Source organism: Prenolepis imparis, unplaced genomic scaffold (assembly GCF_030444845.1).
Source record: "Prenolepis imparis isolate NDT839.2.m4 unplaced genomic scaffold, iyPreImpa1.0 SCAF_11, whole genome shotgun sequence".
Lineage (NCBI taxonomy): Eukaryota > Metazoa > Arthropoda > Insecta > Hymenoptera > Formicidae > Prenolepis > Prenolepis imparis.
In genome coordinates, this window is record NW_028141169.1 from 9,511,615 (window position 1) to 9,522,241 (window position 10,627).

The following is a 10,627-nucleotide window of genomic DNA, read 5'->3' on the forward strand; positions in this document are numbered from 1 at the left end:
CCCGAGGAAATAGAAAATCTTTAGAATTCTGAAATTTTTAATAAAACTTCCAAAAATGTGCATTACTTTATAATCTGAAGATATCAGGTTTGAATTTCTAATTTTTTATGATACGAAATTTTTTAATTTTGCACAGTTTTACTTTTAAAAGATGTAAAAAAGTCTGCTTCTTCCTTCTTTTCTTATTCTCATTTCACCTCATAAATTTTAATACCTTTTATTTTATTGAGAATATATCGAGATAAATATAACAAATTATAAAGATTTTAGATCTTTAAATCGTGGTACTTTTTTAAATTCCTAAATTTTTACTTGTTATAATTAAAATTTCATGAATTGCAATGTTTCATTTTATGATGGAGTCTCCCAATAGTACTATACAATTTTTTATTTTTTGATGAAATTTCCTAAGTATATATAATATATACTTTTTTAAATAATATTTAAAAAATATTGTCATTTAAAGAAAATTCTCGCACATTTTCATACTTAAAATGTCTTCATTTTCCGAATAGCTAAGTTCTCAAGAATTTCTCATTGCATCATTAGTTACAAGTTTAATACTATCCAAGTGAGAGAGAGAAGAAATTTGGTACTGGAAAAAAGAAACGTTACTTTCTCACCGAGCCGGAAAAGATGGCGAAACGGAACTTGACACCCCACGGTGCACTCACAAATGCATGGATGAGTGCTCGCCGAGGGCAAGGGCACGCCTGATCTCCCAGCAGACAAATTAAAATGATGCACAGACGATTCTACACGCGTTATTCGAGAAAACTTCTTCCTTCTTGCCTTGGTCTCGAAACTATTTCAGGACGCGCATAGTTAGGTGCAATATTATTTCGTTCGCAGTGTTCCTCGAGTTCTAAGAAAGGCCACCGGACGATATTCGTGGATACGAAGGACTCGAGAATCGAGTGATTCGAAGGATTACTTGCTATTCGACAACTCGCGAAATTGCGATTTGAGAATCCTGGTCAGCAGATTAAATAAAAACCGAGGAAATTCAAGGATCGAGAATCAGAGATCTAAAGAAAAGTTAATCTATCTTCAAAATTCAAAGAAACATAATAACTTTTAGCAAAAATTAAATTATGTTTGTATATAAAAGATACAAGACTTCGAAACGAATAAGTATTTGCTTTCTTCAATTTTAACTCATTTCCATTATTGTACTATTCCTCATAATAAGATTTTTTGTAAATGAAAAAATTATATATTTTATTATACGGTATAGAGTTATCTCCTTAGTTTAATTTATATGGCAGTAAAAAATGCTTGTTCGCCATAAATGTGGAAATAGTTTTGATATAAAATACTAGCGAATCTCGTTATAAATGACCGCAGTTCTTTTATCAATCGCGCCAAACTTAATGAACGCAAGTCTGTTTTTAATCGCTTTGGGCGATTTAGGATTAGACCGGGTACAAGCGTTCCAAAACCGTGTTATAAAAATGTGCTGATAAACCACTTTAAAAATATGGGCATCCTGACGTATTCTATTAACGCCTTCGCCCATTTTTTTACTTCGTCTATTAACGACAGATTATCTCGTATCGTAGTATCATTAAATAAATTAGTCAATCAGCTGTCAATCGAATAATCTATATATACATTTTATTTATTTCAATTATTATATAAACACTGAGCGATAGAATTTGTTTAATTTTATATTATATTTTATTGTGTATTATATGTATTATATTACATTATATATTTACAATATTTATTTCTAATTTTACTGTTAATGATTTTTATACAGATTATTGAGATTGACAAGGAGATTGACAATTTACATCTCTTTTCTCTCAAAACCAACGGAGTTTTCGATGAGAATGTTAAACCAATGATCGAAATAAAAATCATAGACTCACCCTGTCATATTGATGCGTCGCCGTAGCCGCCGGGAAGGGTTGAAAGGGCGCCGGCCTGGCTGGACTGTGGTGGGCCGCGTGCGGATTAGCGTGGGGATGACTGTGCGAGGCCGCATGGGGGTGGGTCGGATGCGGCGGCGGTGGCCGGTGGGTCTGGTAAAGGTAAGGATAATATTGATACATCACATCGGAGCAGCTCATCACCCCGCTCGGGCCCGGCACCCCAGAGCTGGCCTGCAGACTTGCGTACCCGAACGTCGCACCACCCTTTTGAACAACACCACTCCTTAATTCGTCCTCCAATTCCGTCGATGGCGCACTGCGGTCGACTCAAGCGTGAAGAATCATTAAGAATCACTAGATTCGACACTAAGGATAATAGTCCTGTAACACATAGCGACAGTGAGGTAGTTTAATGTATTGTTTGTCAACAGTTCTGATATATATGTAAATATATCTTGGATAATTCCAGTTTCTTCTTTTTTTGTCGATGATTCGAGACAATCAATAATTTAAATAGTGTTTTAAATATTTAAAATTATTCACGATTTCTCGAAATATATATTAAATCAACGCTATAATTAGCAGTATATTGTGCTCATAAAAAATTGGATAGTATACTGTTGAATATTGTTGTGTTAACATTCTTATTTTCTTTTATTTTTTTTACACCATTACTTTGATTGTCCAAGATACGTTTATTTAAAAATTTATCAAGTCACTAAATTAGCACACAGGAATGATAATGAATGTATTTCGGTTATATACTACTTAATTTCGATATTTACAATTTTAGGATGTATCTCGCGCGCGTTTACCCAAATCTCAATCGCACAATTTATTTTTGTCTAATTATATTATTATAGAGAAACATTTAATTTTTTTTACAGCATTATATCATAATCACAAAATGCTTTAATGTTTATATTGCAAAGAAAGCAGAAGAAATAATTGCGAAAGATTAGGCATTTGCGAGTTAATCACAGTAAAATATTCTCATGAATTTCGTTCAGACACAATTCTTTCCACTTTTATTAAAATGCAATATATGCAGAATATTTTTAGCAGGTGAAAGAAACAGTTCCACGCGTTTTTCCTTATTTCTCGAGAACCACTGAACTATTACAAATATACGTAGCTAATTCTTCAAGCTAGTTGAAGCGATGCAAGAGATTGCACAAGTCGATCGCTCTCCTTTCTTTTTCCTTGGTAAGTGCGTCGTGCAAATGCCAAAGAACTCAGATAATTGTCATCAGTTAGATATGTCGAATTGCGACATATCTCTTACTTGCGAAGAATTCTACGAAGATAGACAAGGTAAACAAAGGCATATGCTAAGCCTATACCTGGTAACAGTCTCGTGTGAAAACTTTTTCTTCTATGATTTTATTTTCAGAAACTTCTCAGAATTTTTTTGCCAATAATTAATTCTTGTAAAGTTTTCTTTCCTGTTCAAAACTTTTCTTCGTTCGGTATCTTCTTCCAAAACTTTACAATATAAATCAATTGTCACTGATCAATTGACAACAATTTGTCATATAAAATTACTTCTAATGACACGCACGATTTTCTTCATGACTTCTAATTTAACAAATTTTAATTGTTCTCAGTTGCAGTTGATGAAGCTGTCTGTCTATTTTTTTTCGTTATCAACATTTCATTGACACTTCACTTAGCTAGTAGCAAGAATTGCTGTCACCGCTTTCGACACTTCATTTCATACGTCATACGCAGGACCACCTGCAGTTCAAGATGACACGTACAGTTGTACGTCTCGCTACACAGTTTATTCCATGGATTTTTCCGCCGATCTTGACGAATCGATTTATTCTCGGCTAGATTTCCTGGAGCAGTAAGACTCCGATCGCGATGTATTTGGATTGAACGCGGAAGACAAGTGGCAAAGGACGATCAGTTGACGAGCGAAAAACGAGCCCTCACCCTCACAACGTGAGCGGAGCGTGTCGCCGCTGGTGGTGTGTCTCTCATGGGTGAACACAGACTGAAACCCCCCAGACACGACACCGTGTGTCACCCTCTCTCTCCCTGGAGCTTGTCGCTGTCTTTTTCTGAACCGTCTCCGTCGCCGTCCTTTTCGTGCGAGCGGCAATGCCGCATGTCCTCTTCCTCTTTTCCGCCACCCCAACATCAGGTCAGATTCGTGGCGACAGAACCCGCCTCCTGGTAGTGCCAGTGTTAGCCAATCGCTGTGCTCGACTGTTGGAACCAATCGCACTTGGCCTGCCACTACCACGAGTTCTCCCCGTATTGATCCCACAATGAACCCGACTGCAGCTGTGGTATTAAGAAGTTCGTACTCGGGTTAAACCACCCCCGCCGACCATCTCCGCTCCCTGCCACTTTCTACCCCTCCCTCTGACTTCTTCGTGGTCTTCATCCTCTGCTACGGTCACCTCCCTTCCATCCCAGGCAACCATCCCCGCAGCTCGCATAATGAGTCTTAATTAACAGTTTCGTGGTGTTTTGGGAAGCTTAATTTGCCATGGCGAAAGGGAGAGAGAGGGGGAGAAGATGGCGTCTTCAGGATGGAATTCCTACGGAAATGTTGCTGTCGTGGAAATCACATTTTCACGCGGCACCGATCGACCGACTTATGGTCTGATTTCAAGTTGCAAATGCCGATCTTCAAGATGAATTTGAATTTATACAAGAGTAAATGAAGAGGAAAAATGCGTTGAATCGATCCTTAATATTATAAATAAATAATCTAAGTGAATAAATATGAAAATATTAGAGAGAGAATACTTCTTCAGATATTGAAATAATTCAGAGAATATTAGAGCATAGTAAGAAGAGTGATATGTAAAACCGTATACTTTATTGGTGATACATACATTAAAACATTTTTTCAAATATCTTTCATTTAATATAATCGCTTGATAATCATGTTCTAACATACTAGAATAATATTATGAAAATACATATTAATAGAGCAAAAAAAAATAATTAAATACATTAAATATATTGAAAACGTTTAACAAATATTCCCGTATATGCCCGTTTTTTCACTCTTAATTTTCACCCTTTTCAATTTGCTCGACTTTCTGAAAGAAATACCAGTGGTAACGTTGCAAAAAAAAAAACTATTCCATGTTCCTCTTTGTTAAAAATCTATATCAACTATTCGATGAAACAGTTCTTGTGCAACTGCTTCTTGACCTCGAAACTGCAATTTGATTGCATATTGCATATGTCGATCGATTTTTCTTCTTAAACGGAATCTACCATCGACTTCAAAATTTTAAACAAAATCATCAATTCGAAACTACTGTAGACTTTGAAATAAGCACTCCCATCTACCTGATGCTTAACTGGAATATTAGATTATGATTCAAATTCGATCATCTGTTCGTATAATAGGCGAACGTTTTGGTTGCTGCCCACAGGCGCTTACGGAATGTTACTGTTCGCTAGTATAAAGCACTGAAGATCGACTTCTGATGTACGAATATGAGCCAAAAATGATATTTATTTTATTAAAATTGAGTGTATTTTTTTCGCATAATATTTTCAATAAATAACAGCTGTCTATAAATTTAATATGGTGATGAAATTGATTTACAATATTACTACATTTATATTGCAAAAATGTACATAACTAATATTATATAATTTACACATAATACAATTATAACAATAATTAAATCAAATTATCTTATATGTAAATTATTAGTATTTAATGAACTTAAAAGTTTGATTCACAACTATTAAATGACACAAGGTAAGAAAGCAAAAAGCAACTTCATTTTAATTATTAATTGAAGAAGAAAATAAGAGACGAGACTAAGAAAAAATGACAAGAATCTACAAGAGAATCATGCAGATGAGATTTGTGTCAAATGGAGAAAGCTTGATACTTAAATAAAGTTTAAGATTTTCAGGCTTTTTCGTCTACGTCATTCCTACGGGACATAACCGACTCTTTATCTTTTTATAAGTGCAAAGAGAATTTTCATCTCATAACAGCAACCGGCTGCCGAGGTCGATGCCTTCGCGATAAAGAATGAGGGACATTCCCAGTTCGCGGATTATTGATATCTCTGTGAACTTTCGCTTTGATTACGCAAAACGTATCGCTCTTCTCATATGTATTATTTTTTCTACTATTTTATCTTGCAATTTCAACAATCTATACTTAATGATTAAGTGCATATGATATGCACTTGCATTTATGATACTGTTTATTTTGCATACTGAGTTGTTTTGCGCAATTATATAATTTATAATTTTGCACACTTTATATTTTTTAAAGTAATATAAATATAAAGATTAAAATAGGCCTTGAAGATAACTTATGATTTCTGACTAAACTTTTATATTTTATTTTAAAGATATTAATGTGTATGTGTATGTGTGTACAAGAGTGTGAGAGAGAGAGAGATAGATAGAGACAATATAATCGTAAAAATTAAATTGTAAAAATATATGCATTTTATATTAAAAGAAAAATAGAATAGATCGTTATTCTAAAAATGTTTCGTGATATTAAAATCTTCAAGTACAAAAACCAAATAAATTAATATATTTCGCTTCATAATATTTTTATTAACAATTATATTTTTATATTATTTAGAATATTTATTACTTAAATAAAAGATAAAAAAATTATAAAACTGGCACACATGACAACATTTATCATTTAATTTGTACTCGTCGTTCAAATATGGACGAGATAAATTAAATGAGAAGAACATTACTCATATCATTGGATGCAGGTGCGATATGTGCATTGTTGTGACAATGCAAGTGTTGAAAGAAACACGTAGTGAAAGCCTTATACATTTATTTACTACGCGAGGATTCCCCGGCGCGAGCGATTGCTTGCGTGAGCTCAACTCATAGGCGCACGAAAGTCACTGTTGGGTATTACCCAGAGCGACAGATAATGCAACAGGAATATTGGGAAAACATCCTGGGAGTACATCCCCGAATCGCGACAATCTGTATATAAACGACCGAGGTAAGGCAGACAGGCATCAGAAGTCATTTCGTAGTAGAAACGAAAACATTCCTTACTTTCTCAGAGGAATATAATTAATATCAATCATGAAGCTGTTAATTTGTGTCTTGGCCTTATCAAGTGCTATCGTTTATGCGAGTGACGATTGGGAACAACCGACCACTGATTTGATTCTTCCAGAAGTAAGTAATTATTATTTAAATAATACCAATTAAAATAAATCAAAGTTAAAATCTGAAATCTGAAAGTTAAAATCGAGAATCTTTATTTTAAATTCGAATTTATAGCTAAACTTCTTATAAATCTTTTTCTTAATTTACACTTGATCATTAAATTGTTCAAATTAAACGTATATCGATGATTCATATATTTAAAATTAAAAATAAATTAAAAATAAATTAAAAATAAAATAAAATTTTTTTATAAGCGCACGCTACCTCATTTGACGTAGCGTGAAAAATGAGTAACGTGGCTATGCATACATTATAACATGTTGCGCTGTAATTACCTTGTATTTCTCACGTGACTCACAAAGACAGATCTGGACTTGTCAGATCTGGAAATTGTCATTGAATCAGAATTTCCTGAACTAAAAAGAATCTTTGTACTTTCGCGAATGACTACCGTCATACTTATATGTAATTTATAAATATGATAAATAAAAAAGCTGTCTTTGGCATATAATAATATTCTTCGTATAATATAATATCGTTCTTGTGTTTTCACATATTACTGTGTCATTAATTTATCATAGACGTCAAACAAGGCAGCATTTATTATTTATTAAAAAATATCCGATATATGTATAATATTGGAAGTTTTTTTATTTTACAATTAAATGTAAAATTGATATTCAATCTAGATAATTTAATAACCAAGTGTAAATTAAAAAAATTTATAAGAGAGAGAAAATAAAAATTCAGTTATAAATTCAAATTTAAAATAAATATGTCGATAAAGAAACATGTATTTTGTACAAATGTACAAAAGAATTATATCTGGAAGAAGAATTATACAAGGTTATTGATCTTTCTCTTTCTTTATAGAATCTGCGTTCTCGTCGTCAAGCCGAAAAGAATTCGATAACTTTTCAAGGCACGCAACCTCTGAGCGGACCGATGCGCCAACCTAGCTGGGATCTTAACGCTAACCGCAATATTTATAACAATGGTCGTACAACGGCGGATGTCTACGGAGGATTGAATAAAATACCTGGACAACGAGCGCAGCCGCACTTCGGCGTCCAGGCTGAGAGGAACTTTGGCAATAACGGTTTCATCAGAGGTCATACTCAGTTTCAACCACGTCCAGGAGGACACGGACTCTCTCCCTCGGTTGGTGTAAGCGGTGGCTTTCGCTTCAGGCGAGAGGCAGAACCACAAGGAACTTCAATAAATTTCCAAGGGACGCAACCTCTGAGTGGACCGATGCGTCAACCTAGCTGGGATCTTAACGTTAATCGCAATATTCATAATGATGGTCGTACAACGGCGGATGTCTACGGAGGATTGAGTAAAATACCTGGACAACGAGTGCAACCGCACTTCGGCGTCCAGGCTGAGAGGAACTTTGGCAATAACGGTTTTATCAGAGGTAATACTCAGTTTCAACCACGTCCAGGAGGACACGGACTCTCTCCCTCGGTTGGTGTAAGCGGTGGCTTTCGCTTCAGGCGAGAGGCAGAACCACAAGGAACTTCAATAAATTTTCAAGGGACGCAACCTCTGAGTGGACCGATGCGCCAACCTAGCTGGGATCTTAACGCTAACCGCAATATTTATAACAATGGTCGTACAACGGCGGATGTCTACGGAGGATTGAGTAAAGTACCTGGACAACGAGCGCAGCCGCACTTCGGCGTCCAGGCTGAGAGAAACTTCGGCAATAACGGTTTTATCAGAGGTAATACGCAGTTTCAACCACGTCCGGGAGGTCATGGACTCTCCCCTTCGGTTGGTGTAACTGGTGGCTTTCGATTCAGAAGGGCAGCCGAAGATGCCGATGAAACAATATCTATCGAAGAGTATTAAATCTTAAGCTAATATTTAAATCACAATAAATTTGTGTGTATATTATATATACACACAAATTTATTAATAAGAGAGAGACTGCCATTTTTTAAATTAATACTCTTCAAAAATTGTTAATATTATATTTATCTATGCGTAAAATATGTATTATTTTACATATTAAATTTTGAGGCTATTTCACATAATATTACATAAATATGCATGTATTTAATATCATTTATTTATATAAATAAAATTTTATCAAAATATTTTTCTGTATATGTACATATTTAATAATTACTTTATGTTATCAATAAAATAGTTGCCATTAGCATTGAGATCTTAGAAAAGTTGACGCATTGAATCGCTTAGAGGCTGCGTGTCGTGGAAACTTAATGGCTTTACATTAATTATATTCTCATTCTTAAAATATTTCATAATCAATTCTCGATTTCGAAGATTATAAAAATGTAATTGCACAAAATAAATTAAATGTCTTTTAATTCTAACTATTTGTAGAGTAAATAATCGAAACAGCCGAAAACATGTAGCGTCTCGACAAACACTTGACCGTATCAAATCGTCTCTAACATTAACACCGGCCGGTGTAATCTCGCGTGTAACTTAGCAGGTTCCCGAACGACTTAGCACTTCCAAGCGACGGGCAAATCCAATAACCCTCGACAAGCGTGACAAGGGCGCAGAGTTTTTTTCGCGGGAGGTCTCCGGACAACATGACGATTAAACGTTTTCGCCCGGGCGAGAGGAACAGTAGTCATCCTGCACGTGGCCACTTCGACAATAGGCAGATAGAAGGGGCGAGGTGAACCCCCCCGCTGCCTAATAGCTCGGCATTAAATTTGTCAGTGATATTGCCGGATGGGATCGCCTTGCCCTCTCTAGATCATGAATGACGCGGGACGACTGAAATATGCCGCCGCTCATGCTTTCATCCCCATCGCGAGGGGGATGGCTCGAATATATGCCAGACAATAGGAAGCAAAGACACCGCTCGAATAAACCCTCACGTTTCGAAGTGTTGTTCTTTTTCGCCACGTGCGCCGATCGAAAAATTAGCGTTGTTTGATCATTGATGAAAAAAGATATAGGAATTTAAAAAGTACTTATTAAATATCGAGATCTTAAATTATTTTGTCTCACCTCAAAATTTAAACAAAGTTTAAACGCTAAAGAATATTAAGGTATAAATATAAGAAACAGGGATCTAAAAAATTTTTTATATTAATTTAAAATAATTTTACGATATCTCGCAAAAGGAATTTTTCAGAGAAAAACTTGCAAGTCTTAAGAAAATAACTTCGAAGGACGAAAGCAATTATTAACTCTGCTTTTTCAGCTGACTCGTTTAAAAGTATTTCCGGTAAATAGCGTTTACTGCCGATCAGGTGACTTCGACGAGCAATTCGCTCGAGTGGATCGCCGCGAGAAAGGACGCCGCGATCCAAGGATGCTGCAAACCATGTTTTTTGACAGATCGGCAGCAACGGTCCCACAAAAGGAGATTGTCAGGAACGCCGAAATAGCAAATTAGAGAATTCCAAAGAATTCCTGTCTCTTTATCTCTCTCTCTTCTTCTTGTTTTATTCTTTTTTTTTTCATCGTATATGATTTTTCTCAAGCCCGGATATTAAGAAATATACTAAGATTATACTAAGCTATTTATTGACGTTTTAATTATTGTTTTAAATTTAATTTTAACAATATAAATATTTACTTTTATTTCTATTATATTATTATATTCC

At 35.0% G+C, this 10,627-nt stretch overlaps 2 protein-coding genes across 5 annotated transcripts in view; one reads left to right on the forward strand and one right to left on the reverse strand.

Annotated features, from left to right (window-relative positions):
* The window catches only part of Vg (transcription factor vestigial), a 43,388-nt gene extending 39,272 nt beyond the window's left edge, over positions 1–4,116 (reverse strand). Inside the window, exons 1-2 of one of the 3 annotated variants that reach the window (XM_083049978.1) lie at positions 3,221–4,114; positions 1,875–2,258 (exon numbers count right to left, since the gene is read on the reverse strand). In XM_083049978.1, the coding sequence (XP_082906104.1) occupies positions 1,875–2,075 (201 nt within the window). In that variant the 5' untranslated portion in view covers positions 2,076–2,258; positions 3,221–4,114. Of the gene's footprint in view, positions 1–1,874 lie in introns of all 3 variants that reach the window. The other 2 variants (XR_014426434.1, XM_083049979.1) reach the window with 2 other exon arrangements.
* A 2,772-nt stretch (positions 4,117–6,888) lies between these two features.
* On the forward strand, positions 6,889–10,610 carry LOC145942467 (uncharacterized). 2 transcript variants are annotated; one of them, XM_083049213.1, is made up of 3 exons: positions 6,889–7,037; positions 7,902–8,906; positions 8,939–10,610. In XM_083049213.1, the coding sequence occupies exons 1-2, from the start codon at positions 6,942–6,944 to the stop codon at positions 8,883–8,885; spliced, it is 1,080 nt and encodes a 359-aa protein (XP_082905339.1). In that variant the 5' UTR covers positions 6,889–6,941; the 3' UTR covers positions 8,886–8,906; positions 8,939–10,610. The 2 variants fall into 2 exon arrangements, with proteins under 2 accessions (XP_082905339.1, XP_082905338.1); XM_083049212.1 differs by having other exon boundaries at positions 7,902–10,610.
* The last annotated feature ends 17 nt before the right edge of the window (positions 10,611–10,627 follow it).

Coding starts and splice junctions, on each gene's coding strand:
- LOC145942467 (XM_083049212.1), top strand. CDS start 6,942: ATGAAGCTGTTAATTTGTGTCTTGGCCTTATCAAGTGCTATCGTTTAT. Junction 7,038..7,901: donor CTGATTTGATTCTTCCAGAA/GTAAGTAATTAT, acceptor CTTTCTTTATAG/AATCTGCGTTCTCGTCGTCA.